Below are 19866 nucleotides of genomic sequence, written 5' to 3'. Positions count from 1 at the left end.
AGCAAGACGACACGATGAATCTCGGCAAGTAAACTGGTGCTTTGTTTGTGAAGAACTGATAGACAAATGACACAACAGCTATAGGCTGTCTACAGGAAGCGAAAATACCACCAGTGATGGGAGCTTTCAAACACTTCGTGAAGCGAAGGAATCTTTTGTTTCGATTCAGTTGTTCGGAACTCGTATCAAAACTGTATCGAATTGGTTTCGAAACATTTCGAAATACCGACGTTTCGCTTGCAGATTGCATTGTTCTGGTTAATCAGTGTAATAGAGTTAATTAATTAATAATAATAATTTAAAAAAAAATGTCTGTGCCGGTTGGGACCGTTTTCTCAGCTTCCTGCATGAAGTCATTTTCCTGTGGCTTTGTTGTAAGAAAAAGTCCAGATCTCTTCACATGCACAAGTTGTTTGTTCACCCAACAGATCAAACAGCATTATTTCTGTCGAAATCAGACCCTAGCAGGTTTCTGTTTGGCTCTGAAGTGAGCTGAAGAACTGTGTGGAGTCTAATGATGTGACAGCATGACCGGTTTACATAACAATTAATAATCAAATTATTATTTACTAGCTATTTTATAATCAATATCCTCTGTTATCATTAAATTAATGGAGACCCATTCAATATTCTTCTACTTTTTTAACATATACACTGTAAAATCCAATAGTTTACCTTACTTAGATTTAATTAGTTATCTTTACTTAGTCGTTATACTTACTAGGTTTTATTAAGTTTCAGCTACTTTCAAGGCAAATAAAACAATTTACTTACTGTTTTGAGTGACACTTACTTAAAATATTCAAGTAGCCACAAAGGAACCAATGACATTAATAAACCAGTGAGAGGCAGCAGTGCACTAATATGTTTTTTATGTTTTTAGCTCACCATTATAGTGATAAGCGTTCCCTTTGGTTGGGCACTTGAAACTTCATTTATGTTACTATAATTTTCTCTCTATTAATGGAGAAATGCATCATGAAATCAGAGTTCTGTGACTTCAAAGAAAAGTAATAAATAGGTTGCTTTCATAAAATGATCTATTTTTAAATTAAAGCATTTTTTGTGTGTGTTTAATAATGACCTTTTTGAGATTTTATTTTTCATAAATACCTTGATATACTTTATATATAGTCCTTAAATAGTGAGTGGTAATATGCTGAAGTCACACACAGACTTAAACATTCATCACGTCAATCACAACAATGGTAACAATTACATTTAATTTATTTTCATTAATTGTAACAATAGCCATTTTATTTGCTATTTTTGTTGTACTACTGCTGACACAAGACAGCAAATAAAATTGGCAAATAAAAACAACAACTTTAAAACAAAGCAACTGCATAATTTATTCTGCGCAATGCATTCTGGGAGTCAGTGAGTAGCTATACTAAGTCATGAGTAAACCTAAATAAAAGGATCAAGTACCCCCTACAGTTCTTTTTTAGTTAATAGAACTCTTGTGTAAGTTAACTATACTAACTAAGCATTTGTCAGTCCAACATACTATTCCTATTTCACTTTACTTAGTTTTTTCAAGGCAATCAGTTTGCATGCTTTTTTTAAGTAAGCCCAACTTATTAGATTTTACAGTGTACAGGCAATTTCAAAAACTGTCATATATCATTTAATTCATGTTAAATTATAAGGAATTGGGACCTTATTAAAACCTTATTGGATGCTAGAAGAACATTTATACATGAAACCATATAAAGTTATCAAGAAGTGTGAGGGTGATATGTAGGAGGGTCCGACTCTGTTGGGGGTGGATTCAGGTTCACAGATCAGATCAACAGAGTGTTTTTAGTGGATAGTGTACTAGTTCAGACACAGAAGATGTTTTATATGTTTGTTTTGTTGAATTTGTGCTGGTGGTTTCTGATTGGGAAGTTATAAAAGCATTTTATGCCTTCATTTTTATCCATTTCAGAGCAACAAGCCACTGCTACTGTTCAAATCTGTCTATTTTCCTGAGACTTCATCTCATTTGAGTTCAGGTTTTGCTTTGTCTTTTCCATGACTATTAAAATTAATTTTGGAAATTTCAAGTGAATGTAAACTATTGGAGGCTCTGTAATCCTATAGCGTTCGAATATCAGGTGTTTTTTGTGAGTTTCAAATCGCCTCTACACCGCTGTCAGCCATAACTACAACAATATTTAAAATAAACAAAAGGAAATGGAAAATCATTGGTCAAAGACTGAGCAAACTGGGTGAGATTTGGTGAGCTTGATTTATTTGTATTAATTCTTTTTAGCAATCTAAATATCTCAAATATAAAAAAAAAATCCTTTTATAAAACAAGTATAAATGAAAGTCAGGGACAAAAATGTTACTTGTAGCCTATTTTCAGGTTGTACTGAACATGTGTGACTGCACAAATGTGTTCTCTACAGCTTATAAAACACCATCTCTTTCGTATTTCTGCTGCTGTTCTGTTTTTGTTTTTATTTTTTGTCTTCACCAGGTGTGTTTAGTGAGTCAGTGTCAGTGATGGAGGGAGATTCTGTCACTCTACACACTGATCTTACTGAAATACATGAAGACGACGAGATAGTGTGGAAATAAAAAAAGCTTGTTTCTATGGAGAGCTGTTTCCACCACTTTTTTTTTCTTTCTTTCTTGCAATTGTTAGTTAAGATCTCACAATTCCGAATTGTTAGTTAATAATTAACAATTGCAGGACAAAAAGTCACAATTGTCTTTTTACTTTCTCTATTTTATAGTGAAAAAACTTGCAAAGTAGTTTTTTTTTTTTTTTGGTGTAATAAACAGGCTTCCATACAAAATAAAAAATATAGTTTTTGTATTTAATTTTTTTTAAATAATTTTCATATTTTGTCTTTACAGGAGATAAAAGTGGAACATCAAGAGGATGACATCGTTGTGTATGAATCTGTTTTCATGAGTAGATGATCAAACTTAAATCTGTATACACTGTAAAACCCGACAAGTAAACTTAACTCAAACCGTTTGAGTAAACAGATTGCCTTGATTTAAACCATGTAAGTTTTAAAACTTTGCATTCAAGTAATTAAGTGATTAACTAAGTGCTGATTGAGAATTAGTGATGAACAGCTGCTGTTAACAAACAGAATCACTGAAGAAAAGAGAAACACAAGAACTACTACAACTGACTTCAGACACAGCCTTAGATGAAATCAACTGAAATAAAATACATGAAATCTCTCAAGATCTGATTAAACAACCCCACAAACAGCATCACCAGCTCCACTTATTAATAACCAGACTGACTTTATTTCTGTCAGACGTCTACAGAAGATCTGATTGAGAATGAAGTCGTGGCCTAATGGTTAGTTATATTATTTTGTGAAGATCATCTTGATGGACAAAACCTGTTAGTTTCATGAACTATGATTGAAAACAAAAGTTTATATTTTGCAATAATCCAAAAGCCTATGGAAAAATCCCATTGGTTTTTTTGCTGAGGGAGTGATGTAACAGTATATAACAGTAACATCAGTGTTTAGAGTATCACAATCTCTCTCTATCACTGACACTGCATCAGCAAAATGCAAAGGGAAGGGAAGTCGTGGCCTAATGGTTAGAGAGTCGGACTCGCAATTGGAGGGTTGTGAGTTTGAGTCTCGGGCTGACAGGAATTATAGGTGGGGGGATTGCATGTACAGTGCTCTCTCCCTCAATACCATGACTTAGGTGCCCTTGAGCAAGGCATCGAACTCCCAACTGCTCCCCGGGCGCCGCAGCATAAATGCCTGCCCACTGCTCTGTGCGTGCGTGCGTGCGTGCGTGTGTGCGTGCGCACGCACTTTGGATGGGTTAAATGCAGAGCACAAATTCTGAGTATGGGTCATCATACCTGGCTGAATGTCACTTCACTTCAAACACTGGAGAAGAAACAGAAACTGTTACTAAGACTTGCTGCAACTATTCAGACCTTCACTGGTTAAAAACATTATGTCAAGACTAGACTAGAAAGAGATTTAATGGACAACATCCACAAAATAATGTTCATAAAATCAAGTGAGTTCGTATCTGAGTTCAGTGAATCCACATCTACATTTATGTTTACTAATGTAACCGATACTTTTTTTCCAACGTGACATACAAACAAAGTGAATAATTTTAATGAGACAATAACACACTTTCTAGAATACCACACGCTAAAATGAATATTTAATAGTGTATAATAGTTTTATTATTTATAAAAAAAATTATAAAAAAAAAACATAATGGCTGTCCAAGGTGCCAATTATTTTGCACATGGTTGACTAACAAGTCTTAGAGTGTGTTTTAGAGAGGAAGTGTCGTTGAACACATGGGTCATGATCTGATTCAGTCTTCAGTCTGGAGGAAGTCAGCAGATAGTTCACTTTGTTAACAGCTTGTTCTCTACACAACTTTACTGCAAGCTTTAACATTTGACTGAAACTATTTCATATCATTGAACTGATGATGTTTCACACACTGCTCTTTGGCTGTTTGTGCTGTTGCCGTCTGGTTGGTAAGTTGCAGACTTTTATTTATTTATTTATTTATTTTACATTTGCAAGTTATTTTTCGTGGAGCTCTTATGAATTCAAACCCACCATCAATAAATAAACAATTCTGTCTGTACAAACACAAGAGATTGTAATAAATACATATCTAATAGAACTTATGCCTGTTAGGCTGTTTCCTTGATTTTAAACAGTGTTGTCATGATCACTTTTTATAAGTAAGTTTGAGTGTAAAAGTTGTCAATTTAGTAAGAAGTTCAGCTATAGTAAGAGTTAGTTTGACATGTTTAAGATGCGAAGGCACTATTATAGTGTAGGGCACTAGGTCCTTGGTTGTTAAACTACTTTAAGTACAGCCATTGAAACAGCTTTGAACATGATTTTACATGGGGAAATCTGAACTGTCACATGTATAGACATCAAAACTCAGTCTACAGTAATGGTGACAATCAATGAAAAAAAAGACTCATGCTACAGTGCATGCTGGGTATCATAGTGCCAAACTCAACAATAGCACCCAGCAGGTATTATTGCATGGATGTGATTTGAGCAGATGAAGTCATTGAGCAAAAATGATAAAAAAAAGTGAAGCTAGTTTTTAGGAAAGCTCATGCAGCACATACACAACAATTAAACCCAGTCCAGTCCAAAATTGTGTCTGAAATAAGGTTCCCAGTCTAAAAAAAATTAATGTAAATGCAACTCAAGAGTTTGTGTAAAAGAAGTGATTGAACCTAATGAAACGGATGAATAAAACACAGGGCTATAAATAGAAGAGATTAGAAAGAAACAAAACTAGACACAGATGAAGGGGAAATCAAAAGCCACGGAAACCTAACACTAGAAACTAAAGAAAACAGAGCTGAACCAGGAATAGAGAAAACTGAAAAAACAGAACTAAAGGAGCATCTTTTGGTACTTTTTACTTCCTAACACTCTGTCTTCGGTTGCAGACTCTGCTTTACTCTCCACCGCTTCATTTTGAGCATGTGCTTGAGAATGTGGCTATTACTCCATGTTTATGGTTAATGTATGCTAGTGTGTGTATGTCTTGAGGTGTGAAGAGTGTGTGTGTGTTCTTGTGAGTATAGTGTGTGATTGAAAGGATCTCCACAATTTCACTTCCTCTATATGAGAAACAGTTTTACTGTGAAATAAAGTGCAGAATATAGGAATGCTACACTCTTAACAAATAATTTTCCAAGATGATGTTTTGTTGCAGTGAATTCATTGAAGAAACCTTTTTGGTTCCCCCCCAAAAAACTTTCAGTGAACCGATCTTAAACGAAACAGGGTACATAACATACACAGTTTCACCTAATCTCATGTTAATCTTGAGTACCTATAGAGTAGTACTGGATCCTTCATATATCCAAAAAGTCTTTAGTATTATCAAATTTATAAAAGAAAAGTACAGCTTTCCGATTCTTTCCGGAAAATCCCGAGCTCCTGGAGGCGTACCGTGAGCGGAGCTATAATACTGATGTTTCATGTTGTTTCCATTAACATATATTCACTTATGTGCTGATTTCCAACAAAATACAGAAATCTGATTCAATTTTACTTACATGAATGGGGTCTTTTATCACAGGGACGGCTCCATGTTTTAATAGCAAACGATGTGCAAATCCAGCGTCGACTTGGGCCTTGTTTATAAAACATTTGTCACTCAAATGAACAGAACACACAAACGCACTTGATACACTCCGTTGCTGCCCCGGAAAAACAAGCTGCATCCACTGTTCATGTAACGCTGGTTTCTTGGGGAAGCTGATCATGGTAAACTTTCCCTCACATCCAAAAATGCACTTATTTGGAGGCATTCTCGAAAAAAACAGCCAAAATTTGTGCTGCATTCCAGGCAACCCGTAACCCGTGTTTTTCCAACCTTCTACCTGTGAAAGTGCACTGGAACAGCAGTCAAACCCGTGACTTTCCACCCCTGAACTCGTACTAGATCGATGTACTCCCAGTTCTGAGTTATGACATCACATAGCCCACGAAACACCAATGGCTTCACCTACGGATAGTATTGCCTACGGATGCAGTGTTTATGCAAGTGGTACACGTGGAAAAAACTATTTTAGGTTTATTAACATAATATAATGTTGTAATACATTTCATAATCTAACAACAATTCCTTGCGCCCAGGAAGTTTGCCGTGACTTGCCTGGAACACTACAAAGTCGTGAGTCATAGTTTGAAGTCGTGACTTACGGGCTCAAAAACCTGCCTGGAATGCAGCATTGTACCAACCCGGAGGTAAGATTTTCGGCACAGAAATTCTCAGTCATTTGGCCATGTTTAGCGTGAGAATCCATCTCTTTAACACTGTGAACAGCTCTGAATACATGAAACACCATTGTACCCCCTTTTAAGGTTCTTCATGGAACTATTGATGCCAATAAAGAACCTTTATTTTTAAGAGTTTATTGTTTGAAAAAAGATCTTATTGATTGAATGGGAGATGTTAATATCATTTACTATGTGTAAATGAAATATCCGATTGATATTCAGCTGCATATGCCTCTCTATATATCCGTGCAGATTATTTATCAATCTGTCAATGTCAAGGACACAATCAAGTAAATTATTTTTAAAATAAAGGCATTGCAATATTATTGTACAGTTATCAATTTTTGGCAAATACAAAGTCATGAGGCTGCAGTTTCCTTTTGTGTGAAATCTGTTCTGTTTGGGATGCAATGGAAAGAGTGTTTTCTTTCCTTATCCTAACATTCATCCGAGGTAAACTGCTTCTTGAATAAGAACAAATGTAGGGCGGGGCTTAATTTTATTCATGGGAGGTAATTGGATGGTTGTGGTTTGCTGTTGGACAATCTCAAGTGAGTGACAAGTTGCCCCGCCCTCGTGCCAGTAAACACATCATCAGAGAAAAGATGTAGCTGTTAGAGGGAAGACAAGTTATTTTGATTAAAGATTTTGAGGGCACATGGATAAGTAATAATAATAATAATAATAATAATAATATATATATATATATATATATATATATATATATATATATATATATATATATATATATATATAATAATAATGTTGTGCATGGATACATTTTGATTTTGTGCTGGCTTTAATGGGAAGTAATTCATATTTATCTACGTATATTAAAAGCTTTGGACAATGCTTGACAGGTTAAATTTAACTTAATTGAGATATTTGCATTTTTATATGGCAAAACAAAGCATTGCTCTCCATCTACAGTGGCCAAAGTAATTAATATTATTTAATATTTAATTTTTTAATGCCATCTATTCTTTTTTTTCATTTCCCCCTGCTATTTATATTTTGTTACATGACTATCTGCAGCAACCCCACAAATACAAATGTAAAAATTTGTCACGATTTTTGTGAAAAACTGAATATACATACTGAAAAGACCCCTGATCAAAAGCGAATATATGGTGTACCTTGGGGCATCTTGGTCGCCAAAATGTGGAATATTCATATTCATATTTCAAGTTGCGTTGCACATTTTCCCTTTGCATTGTTTAATTGTATAGAACAATGCTCCAAATGTTTCAGAAACACAAATGTAGAAATATTTGTCATGCCAATAAAACGCCATGAAATTTAAACTGAGAACTGAGTAGCACCGTACTTCACCTTTAACTATGTTTAGTGTTGTTTTTAAAACACTTGAATCAGTGTTTCTGCCACACTGACCTTGGAATTCATGTGCTTTTATTTAAAGGAGCCGTTCACCCAAAAATCCTCTTTCCCCTTATATTGTTTGAAGTCTGTTTGATTTTTATTATGCTATGTAAAATGAACAACAATTTCAGGCAGAATTACAGACTCAGTTGATATTCACTATCATCAGTGGGAGAAAATAAATAAATACAAATCTGAAAACCAGGTGATGCTCCCCTCACCAGAGGTTTGCAAAATTTGAGCTTGCCTCTCCCCTTGCAGTTCAGCGCCTCTGCATTGCTCAGGAACCTTTAGGTACACACGCTAAGCTCTGTGTACTTTCTGAAAACCACATGGTGGCCAGTGTGCACGTGAACACTTTGTGCACTTTCTAAAATCAACGTAAGTGGTAAGTGTGCATGCAAAACTCTGTACACTTTCTGAAATCCTGTATGGTAAGGGTTATGCGCTCCACCTCATTCCCTTTCTTGAGATGATTAGACCTTGGTTCCTTGGGCTCCATTCAGCCAATGTGTATTTCCCCACGGGGGAAGTCGTGGCCTGGTGGTTAGAGAATCGGACTCCCAATCGAAGGGTTGTGGGTTCGAGTCCCGGGCCGGCAGGAATTGTGGGTGGGGGGAGTGCATGTACAGTTCTCTCACCACCCTCAATACCACGACTGAGGTGCCCTTGAGCAAGGCATCGAACCCCCAACTGCTCCCTGGGCGCCGCAGCATAAATGGCTGCCCACTGCTCCGGGTGTGTGTTCACAGTGTGTGTGTGTGTTCACTGCTCTGTGTGTGTGCACTTCGGATGGGTTAAATGCAGAGCACAAATTCTGAGTATGGGTCACCATACTTGGCCGAATGTCACTTCACTTTCACTTCACTTCACTTTCATTTGTTTATACACTTCAAGCATCGCTTCCCTCAACATTTGGGGCTATTTGGGCGATTCTCGTGGTAGTTTAGCAGCGTTCCCTCTTTCCAAGAAGGGTCACCTATGAGTGTGCTACTCTGAATTCGGAGTACTCCTCTAATATGAGACTGAGTTCTCAGTTTTTTCCCTACAGCGCTCCAGCATTATTTCCACAGATCGAGTTGATGACTCTCAAACATACTGTTTTGAGATGCACCATTTAATCTGTGAGCTGCTCTATCAGAGTGCCACGAAAGCCCATCCTTAGAACAGTATTTGCAAATCCATGCTATGGTAAGTGTGCACGTAAAGTCTTTGCGCAGTTTCTGAAATCCACACTGTGGTAAGTTCGCATGGTAGTATTCTGCATTGTTCCTAAAATCCTATATGGTGATGGCTTCGCGCGGTTGCTTCGTGCTCTTGAATCGGTAAAAGCCCCGTTCATCTTGGGCACCACTCCACCTATGTATCCTAGGATACCTATCTAAACAGGGTGTTGCTACTAGAGATCTGTTGAGACAGCTACTTCAGCAAGCTTATGCAAAGCAAGTGGTAAACCCTGTGTGACAGGTAAGACTTATAAAATGCTAAGTTCTTAGTCGTATCCCTTTAAAAAAATCTTTCCTGATTCCAAGCCTTCAGCTGTACCCCGGGCCGAGGCCCTAACAATTAAGTTGTGTGCACTTACTGCCTCTCAGTGGTGACAGCCCAAACAATTCACATCTAATTCTGGGTACACACTGAAATGTAATCGGGCTGATTTTGGGCCGATATACACCCTTCCGACAATCCTAGCTATGTCCAGATTATCTTGATGGTTCTACAGGTTATTTAATCAGATTTCTTCTTGGTGTGAGGTGTGTTAAGAGTGTCCGAACCTGATCGGAAGAACATCGGAGCAACCCGAACGCGTATCATAAATATTAATCATGTTTAATATTTACAATCAGAAATCCTGATGTGTTTGGGGAACCCCGAGGACAAATCGCTCACGATCTGGAGATTATCACGTGAAACGAAACAATATCCAATCAGAATGGGAGATGATGGAAGACGGAAGCAGTCATGGCACAGCACAAAGTGAAATTGATGTGGAAAGCAGAGATGGAGGATCAGCTTGTTGATTTGTGGCAACAGCAAGTGTGTGCTGTCTTTGTCACATCATGGCACACCACACACTATAGGAGCAAAAGGGTCAAATCTAGGATTTTTTGTATCCTCATGTTTGTATCACATTTTGAAAATCTTATAAGATGTAAAAAATGTTTTGGTGTGTACCCAGCATAAAGAGCACAGACTACATCTGATTTCAGGATTTAAAAACAACAGAAATCTTAATCTGTGTGAAATCTGTTTGTTCTCCAGGTGTGTTTAGTGAGTCAGTGTCAGTGATGGAGGGAGATTCTGTCACTCTGAACATAGATGTTACTCAAATACGTAAAGATGATTATATACTGTGGAAATCTGAAGCTGAAAAATATATGATAGCTCAAATCAGAATAGATCATGGAGTCTTTAACACATTTAATGGTCTCGATGAGAGATTTTAGAGACAGACTAAAGCTGGACAAACAAACTTTATCTCTCAGCATGTCAAACATCACAACTCAACACGCTGGAGATTATAAACTAGAAATACACCGAGCGAAACTGTTATCAAAAACATTCAGTGTTTCTGTCTATGGTGAGAAAAGATCATTTGTCTTTCAAATATTTTTATTTTATATTTTACATGCACTGTAAAAAAAAAAAAAGTTGCGTCAAAAATAAGGCAACTTATCGCAAGCGCTTTTTTGAGTAAACTGAAATTCAGCCAAGTATGGTAACTTATACTCAGAATTCATGCTCTACATTTAACCCATCGTGCACACACACACCATCATTTATGCTGCAGCACCCAGGGATCAGTTGGGGGTTCGATGCTTTGCTCAAGGGCACCTAAGTCATGGTATTGTCAGCCCGAGTTTCAAACCCACAACCCTAGGGTTAGGAGTCAAAGTCTCTAACCACTAGGCCACGACTTCATATTATTTAAGTAGTCTAAATAAATTTAAAAGACCATACCACGGGTCAAATAACTTTTTTTATTATTGAAAGTTTGTGTCCAAAGCACAAGGACATACCAAGTCTTGTATATGAACTTCTTTACTGAATGCATTTTACACTGAACTCAACACATGGTACATAATGCATGTTAAACAAATCCAGTGTTAATTATACATTCATACGTTAGCAGTCTTGTGGCATGAAGTCACATGTATTTAACATTTTTGTTTGTTTTTAAAGGAACTATTACGTGAAAATTTGTATATTGCGTATTTTAACATCAACCTAATCCACTGGGCAAAGTTACGTCCTGTGGACATCTTTTTATGTCTTTGCAGACGTTGAAAAGACGTCCACTGAGGAGACAGAATGTTTTTATGACGTCTTTTTTTGAAAATGTTTTTTATGTCTTGTGTACGTCCGATATAGACGTTATTGAGAATTAACAGAGGTTTAAATGTTGATATTTGATTCATTTGAAGTCACCATTGTGGTGATCAGTGTTTGGTTTAGTTGGGATCTTGGTCCAGTTATTTCTTGTGTTAGCTTGTCTCCTGCTGTTGTAACGGTGTATTTAAAAACGCTGTTTTTGTGGCAAAGAAAGACAAGATGTAAGAGAGCTCAGGTGTTATCAGCTCTTTGTTGGTGATGAGAAAGTCATCACATAATAAGTATTTGAGATCAAAAAATAAGTTTTGTTTGATATTTTTAAATGGCACCCGGAGCAAAATATTTATTTTGAAGATGGACAAAATGAATGCATTTTAAATAATTTGAGTAAAAGTTTCATGTACTCACACACACAGACTTCTAGATTTAGCATATGCATCACAACAACGGTGACAATCAAAAGAGCTCCATAGCACAAACTCATCCTTATTTTCCAGCCTTTTTTGTTCTGATTGTCACCATTGATGTGATGCATATCCAAAATCTTGATGTCTGTTTGTGACGACATGATCGGTTTCTAAAACTTATTTTTCTACAAGGTTTCTATCCATAAAAAACAATCACAGTCGCAATAATACAATAACATCTTATTTTGCTCAAATTTGTAACCATTACAAGCAAGATGTGTAGAGTACACTTGATCTCAACTCTCTTTTCCACAATAAGAGTGCTTTATAACACACAGTTACAACAGAAAGAGACAAGCTACCATCAACAAAGAGCTGATAACACCTGAGTTCTCTTAAATTTTGTCTTTCTTCGCCACAAAAACAGCGTTTTAAAATACACCATTACAGCAGCAAGAGACAAGCTAAAACGAGATGTAACTGGACCAAGATCCCAACTAAAACAAACACTTTTAGTAAACACAAATGAATCAAGTATCAACATTTAAACATCTGTTAATTCTCAATAAGAACTTCTCTAGATGTTTCACAGAAATAAAGTCACAGAACCTTGTAAGGAGGATCTGTGAACGTCTATATCGGACGTACAGAAGACTTCAAGCCACAAGACTGCTAACATATTAAGGTATAATTAACAATGGATTTATTTAACATGCTTTATGTACCATGTGTTGAGTTCAGTGTAAAATGCATTGAGTAAAGAAGTTAATATACAGGACTTGGTATGTCCTTGTGCTTTGGACACAAACTTGCAATAATAAAAATAGTTATTTGACCCGTGGTATGGTCTTTTATTTATTTAGACTATTTGAACAATATAAAGTTGTGGCCTAGTGATTAGAGAGTTTGACTCCTAACCCTAGGGTTGTGTGTTTGAAACTCAGGCTGGCAATAACACGACTTAGGTGCCCTTGAGCAAGGCACTGAACCACCAACTGCTCCCCGGGCGCCGCCAGCATAAATGATGGTGTGTGTGTGCACAATGGGTTAAATGTAGAGCATGAATTCTGAGTATAAGTCACCACACTTGGCTGATTGTCATGTCACTTTTTTCACTTTAAAATTGTGTATGCTTATAGATAATAGGCCTTGTGTTCAGTAAGCAAAAAATATTTTGTTCTGATTTTTAGGTAAACATGACTATTTATGTTGTGACAACTTGTGATATTAAGTTATTATTTTAAGTTGGGTGGACTTTAGTCCCCGTTTGTTAAGTTTACTCAAAAAAGCGCTTGCGGTAAGTTGCCTTATTTTTTTAAGTTGATGCAACTTTTTTTTTTTTTTAACAGTGTGATGATTTCTTACAGTTAAAGATGATACACACTCATTGTGAACATACTCAACATTGTTGATTAGTTTTGGCCAGACTTGTTTATTGTCTCATGTTTTTAGCTCATCTGCCTGTTCCTGACATTACCAGAGACTGTTCTTCATCCTCATCTTCACAGCAGGATTGTTCATTGTTGTGTTCAGTGGTGAATGTGGGTCATGTGACTCTCTCCTGGTACAAAGGAAACAGTTTATTGTCCAGCATCAGTGTGTCTGATCTCAGCATCAGTCTCTCTCTACCTCTGGAGGTGGAATATCAGGAGAAAAACAGCTACAGCTGTGTGATCAACAATCCCATCAGAAACCAGACCACACATCTCAACATCACTACACTCTGTCACACATGTGCAGGTGCAGCAGCGCATGTGCAGTAGAGGGAAGGATCTAATAGCAGCATAATTTTATTTATAAATAAAGATGGCAGTCTAAGAAATAACAATAATCCAAGACAAAGGTAAATGAACCCAAGAGTGTGTAAAATAAGTGACTAATGAATAAAACACAGGGCTATAAATAAAAGAGACTAGAAAGAAACAACACTAGACACAGGTGAAGAGGAAATCAAAAGTCATTAAGATAATTTGTCTGGGAAAGGCGATATTGTTGCATTATATGTAATAGTATACATAAGATAATACTACATATGCTTGGAGTATGTTAATATTTCTTACTTTCTAACACTCAGTCTTCAGTTGCAGACTCAACTTTACTCTCCACAGCTTCATTTTGAGCATGTGTTTGGCAGTGTGTGTGTGTGTGTGTGTTCTTGGGGGGAAGTCGTGGCCTAGTGGTTAGAGAGTTTGATTCCTTACCTTAGGGTCGTGGGTTCGAGGCTTCAGCCTGGCAATATCACGACCGAGCAAGGCACTGAACCCCCAACTGCTCCCCGGGTGCCGCAGCATAAATGATGAACATTGCTCTGGGTGTGTGTTCATGGTGTGTGTGTGTGCACCTTGGATGGGTTAAATGCAGAGCACAAATTCAGAGTATGGGTCACCGTACTTGGCTGAATGTCATGTCACTTTTGTGTGTGATTGAAAGGACCTCCACAATTTGACATCCTCTATATGAGAAAGAGTTTTACTGTGAAATAAAGTACAGAATCTATGAATGCTACACTATAAAAAAATAAGGCTCCAAAATTGTGCTTTTGCAGTGATTTCATGGAAGAAACCTTTTTTGCCCCCCCCACACACAGAAAACTAAAAATAAATATAAATAAGTAAAAATCCCACGACAGGAGACGAGACGAGACACTAGACTTGGTTCACGAGAACGAGAGAAGTCAAGACCTTTAAACTTTTTTTTTTAAAAGAAATCCAATGATGTAATATATAGGGGGAAACTGTATTCAAGTGAAAAACACAAAATGCAAAACAATGTAGGTGCAGTTTGAAATCAAATTGTACTTAATGAAATTAAATAACTAATATGCTACGTTTGTGTAAGCAGTACACATCAAAACATGAAGAATGAAAACGCAGTACATACCAGATTTGTCATAATAACGAGTCATAAACACATCCACAACTGTAAATCCGGGTTTAGTTTGGAAGGTAAGGGTCCACTGAACGAAATCTCATGGAGCACGTTTAGTCCAACGAAGTAATAACGTTGTAATTTGGATGATAATTCCTTTGTTTACATTTCAGTTCTTTAGCGACAGAACTGTTTGTGTCCGTTATGGAATAACTCGTGCTATGAAACTGCGTCTTCGTAGTAAAAAAAACGGCATGGTTTTGCAGCGTACAGTGTCACAAACAGAATGAGAAGATCCACACACACACACACACACACACACAAAAAGTGAAAGAAAAGCAAAAGATAGTATATTTGAATTCTGGCGCTATCTCGTGATGGCTCCTAATGTGCTCTGACGCACCTGTCAGATGATGGAGGCGGAACTTATAGCGATCATCTTTTTCTTTGTTTGTTTTATTTTTCAACAGTTTTTATATATGTGTGAGTGTGTTTTATGGTGAATGTGAATGTATCTGCATGATTACCATCTGTTTAAATGCAAATCAGATGAACGCCATATGAATATGGAGAGTGGTTTATTGACTTTATGGCGCATCTCTATGATTACCATCTCTGTAACTGGCCATCAGCACGTATTTTCATTGTAATTCATTGTAAATGCTGCATTTCTAGCAATCTCAGATTTGTTCTATAATTGGCATACAAAGTTAAATATTTATATATATATTTTTTTTTATTTATTATTTTTTTTTTATTCTTAAATAACTTATATGATGTCTTCGTTTCTGTCTAGTGTTTTATAATTGAAAAACAAATATGCAGTGGTATGTTTGATAACTAATAAATATTTTATATATATATATATATATATATATATATATATATATATATATATATATATATATATATATATGGGGTTTGGGGTCTAGACATAGTCTCAGAAAAATATTTGCAGGAATCACATTTTTCATGAGATCTTCTTCAGATTTGAAATAGAAACTCATTTGACATGTGACTTTCAACCCATTACTTTTCTAGATTGCTCCAGGACTGATTTCATGTATTTTTATATCAAATAATAAAAACAATATTCAGTGTGGTACAAAAAAAAAAAATCTAGGCACTTCAGTGTCTATAACTTTTAATACTGAAGTAAGGAACTGTTACAATCATAAGTTAGGTAGGGCAGTAGTAGGGGTGCTGGCTAACAAGATAATATATTTTATTCCTGTATAAACAACATGTAAACACTGCAAAACAAATATGTTTGTTCTCCAGGTGTGTTTAGTGAGTCAGTGTCAGTGATGGAGGGAGATTCTGTCACGCTGAACATAGATGTTACTCAAATACATGGAGATGATTATATAATGTGGACATATGGACCTAAAAAATCTCTGATAGCTGAAATCAGGAAAGATTCTGGAATCTTCTCCACATTTAATGGTCCTGACGAGAGATTCAGAGACAGACTGAAGCTGGACAAACAAACTTTATCTCTTATCATCACAAACATCACAACTCAGCACGCTGGAGATTACAAACTACAGATACAGAGAGCGAAACAGTCATCAAAAACATTCAGTGTTTCTGTCTATGGTGAGTAAAGATGGTTGGTCCAAAAGTTCACATTAACACTGTGAAATGATTAAAGTTTCATATTTCTCTTTCATTTCAATTTTTTAGCTCATCTGCCTGTTCCTGTCATCAGCAGAGACTGTTCTTCATCATCATCTTCATCTTCATCACAGCAGAATTGTTCACTGGTGTGTTCAGTGGTGAATGTGGGTCATGTGACTCTCTCCTGGTACAAAGGAAACAGTTTATTGTCCAGCATCAGTGTGTCTGATCTCAGCATCAGTCTCTCTCTACCTCTGGAGGTGGAATATCAGGAGAAAAACAGCTACAGCTGTGTGATCAACAATCCCATCAGAAACCAGACCACACATCTGGACATCAGCAAACTCTGTCACACATGTTCAGGTACAGCAGCTCTAGTGCATTTACTTAATTTGTTGATTTTACCAAGACTGTAAACTTAAGTTGCCAGAAATTATAAATGAGCTTCTACCGTCATTTGCATGTCTTTCTAAACAGTCTGAACATAGGTTGACACTCCAGGAGTCAGAAAGTAAAAGTCCTGCCATATGTTTATTTCACCCATGAACTCAGCAGCTGATTTCACCAGAGGAGGAATCAAGTCATTCCTTCCAAGTCAACAACAAATCTCAAGTTAAATCCCAAGTCCTCAAGGAGTTAAAGTTAATGAGATAATTAATTGACTAATTAAATGATGATTGTGCATTAGTGATGAACACCTGCTGTTATTGAGAATTACAGAGGATCAGATGTCAATGTTTTTTGGTTAAAATTATGCCACCATCATGGAGATAAGTGTTTGATTTAGTTGTGTTTGATCTCTTGACCCTTGAATAGTTGTGCTGGGTTTCTCTCTGTAGCTCTACATATGTGGTGTTGTAGAGACAAGAGATCAGTGGTATACAATAAACATATAAGACCAATGAGCTGATGATTATATTCAAAATAATGTTTTTTCGTAAGTTTATATTTTGAATAAATATCCCAGTGAAACTACAGCACCCCAAAAGATACTACAACAGTTACAAAGAATTGATTTTAAATCTGTGTAACACAAATCAAAATTTAAACTCCACTGATTTTTAGACACACACAGATATCAAGATAAATGATCAAGATTAAATGCATAATCCTAAACAGTTTTTTTCCTCATAATATTAAGTTTGATGGTGCAGTCACATTTTTTTAAAGAATAATACATTTGAATCAAGATCCTACAGTCATCAAAAGCATAGGTTACCTGCTAGTTTGTTTCTACATTGCATAAACGTTTGCTTAGAAGCAAACTTTTCAAAACTGTTAAAAGGCTCAAGAGGCCAAATGAAGCAAATACTGACCATAGTCATGGTGACAAAGTTATTTTTTATTTTCCTTCCAACTGATTTCATCCAAGACTGTGCTTAAAGTCAGTTATAGCTCTTTTCTTCAGTGATGTTAATTGTTAACAGTAGGTGTTCATCACTAATGCACAATCTTCATTTAATTAGTCACATAATTATCTCATTAACTTTAACTCTTTGAGGACTTGGGATTTAACTTGAGACTTGTTGGTGACTTGGAAGGAATGATTTGGTTCCTCTGGTGAAATCAGCTGCTGAGTTCATGGGTGGAATAAACATATGGCAGGACTTTTACTTTCTGAATCCTGGAGTGTTCACCTCTGAGTCTAATTATCTTTCTTTTGTTGAGAAGAAAATGAAATATGTTCATATGAGTTCATGTCAGAGACTAAAATCAGCTTTTCAATCTCATTTCAATTTATCATTGGTTTAACTTGTTTTTGTTTTTTCAGAGGTTCATCTCAGTTGTTGTGATACAGTTGAAGCTGCGATGCGATTGGTGGTCACTGCTCTGGTGGGCGTGGCTTCTGCAGCTGCTGCTGTTCTTCTGATAAATGACATCAGATCTGCTAGAGGTTAAAAGAAGAAAACAGAGCAGATATCAAATATTCTCACATATATTGGATTTTTATCTTAAAGATGACTATATGTGTAGTCTAATTGTTTAATGATGGCAAAATGAAGCTTTGCTAAAACAAATGTCACCCTTTTAACATTTCTTTTTCAACTACTCCTTACTTAATTTTTTATGCTGAATTTTCATTTTGTTTCATTATTATATGCAGCAACCCCTAAATAAAAAAGTAAAATTATTTGTCGCAATTTGTCCAGTGCTCCTTCAAAACCATGACTGAGGTGAGACCCTTTAGCAAGACACCGAACCCCCAAACTGCTTCCTGGAGCCACAGCAATAATAGCAGCACTATTCTCCGGGTGTGTGTGTTTGATTGTTTGTTTGTTTGTTTACTACTCACTGATGTGTGTGTGCGCACTTGAATGGGAAAAATGCAGAGCACATATTTTGGGTATGGGACACAATACTTGGTCACCTGACTTTCACTTTCATTTATTTTATTTCAGTCGATTTCTTTTAAGTCAGTTAGTTGTGTTTTTACTCACCTCTTCCCTTTTTTCGTTCTTCTTTTTCTTTCAGTGATTCTATTTGTTAAAAACATGTGTTGAATAATGAGCACTTAATTATCTGATGTACTAAAAAATGCTAACACTCTGTAGTGTGCACACTGAGCAGTGTTCATTTAACACTGATGATTGTGCTGAAGAGTAGAGCCGGTGTATAAGGCAAAGATGGAGCAGAAAACATTGATGGATGGTGCTTTAGTTAAAAGGCAGTAACTGTGTAGATGTCTATCACTGAGTTACATTAGTTCAGACGTGTGCTGAAGGTTGACTCCAAGAGATTTGAGTTTAATTGATGCAGGTTTAATCATTTATTAAGCGAGTCAGTTTAAAATATAAACACAGTATAAATATTAGTTTTTTAATGGTTTAAGACAAATCACAGTGAAATTACTAATAGTATACTTAATTACTTATATCTACATGAATTTGCATTATTTTTAACACAATAAATATACAATAAAATACAATTCAATATTAAAACAGCAGTGACAACATGCAACAGGAATTCTGAAGAGGACTTTTCATTGTAGACATACATTTTTAGGGTAAATACAATTAAGCATGCTCATTTTAACCGGTTAGCCGTTAACCGATTGTAAGAATTTTGACCGATCAGTAAATGTTACAGAGATAATGCTTAACGACACATATTTTACATTTTTAAACAGAACATTGTGTTTCTCCACATGTTTGTCTGACTGTAGTTTTTTACTTGTAAACTTTTGAAATAATGACTCACAGAAGGTAAAGTTAGAGAAAAGAACAGCGCTGTTTGCAGCTCAAATCAGACACAATCAGCACATCTATCAGTGAATTAGATTCTGTTAAAAAAAGGTTTATTTGACTTTTTATTTGAGCATTGTGTTAATAAGCGCAAGGTTGGGGGTTTGAATCCCGGGGAACACATGATAGGAGAAAATTGTTAGCCTGAATGCAATGTAAGTCGCTTTAGATAAGAGTGTCTGCTAAATGCATAAAATAAAATAAATAAAAAATAAGAATCAAACACAGATCTTAGTG

The 19866-nt window shown here is 36.1% G+C and overlaps 1 protein-coding gene across 1 annotated transcript; it reads left to right on the top strand.

The window, feature by feature from the left end:
• The first annotated feature begins 14 nt into the window (after nt 1-14).
• On the top strand, nt 15-18511 carry LOC132159323 (uncharacterized). The gene is made up of 4 exons (XM_059568837.1): nt 15-24; nt 16049-16366; nt 16454-16750; nt 18159-18511. The coding sequence occupies exons 1-4, from the start codon at nt 15-17 to the stop codon at nt 18284-18286; spliced, it is 753 nt and encodes a 250-aa protein (XP_059424820.1). The 3' UTR covers nt 18287-18511.
• The last annotated feature ends 1355 nt before the right edge of the window (nt 18512-19866 follow it).

The sequence above is a fragment of the Carassius carassius genome, chromosome 16 (assembly GCF_963082965.1).
Source record: "Carassius carassius chromosome 16, fCarCar2.1, whole genome shotgun sequence".
NCBI classification, from domain to species: Eukaryota; Metazoa; Chordata; class Actinopteri; order Cypriniformes; family Cyprinidae; genus Carassius; species Carassius carassius.
Note: the sequence above shows the minus strand (reverse complement) of the source record. Positions and strands in the feature narration are given on the sequence as shown.

What these genes read in the sequence shown, in the direction of transcription:
- LOC132159323 (XM_059568837.1), top strand. An exon ending in ATTCAGTGTTTCTGTCTATG is followed by an intron (nt 16,367 to 16,453) that starts GTGAGTAAAGAT and finishes TCAATTTTTTAG; the next exon opens with CTCATCTGCCTGTTCCTGTC. An exon ending in ACTCTGTCACACATGTTCAG is followed by an intron (nt 16,751 to 18,158) that starts GTACAGCAGCTC and finishes TTGTTTTTTCAG; the next exon opens with AGGTTCATCTCAGTTGTTGT.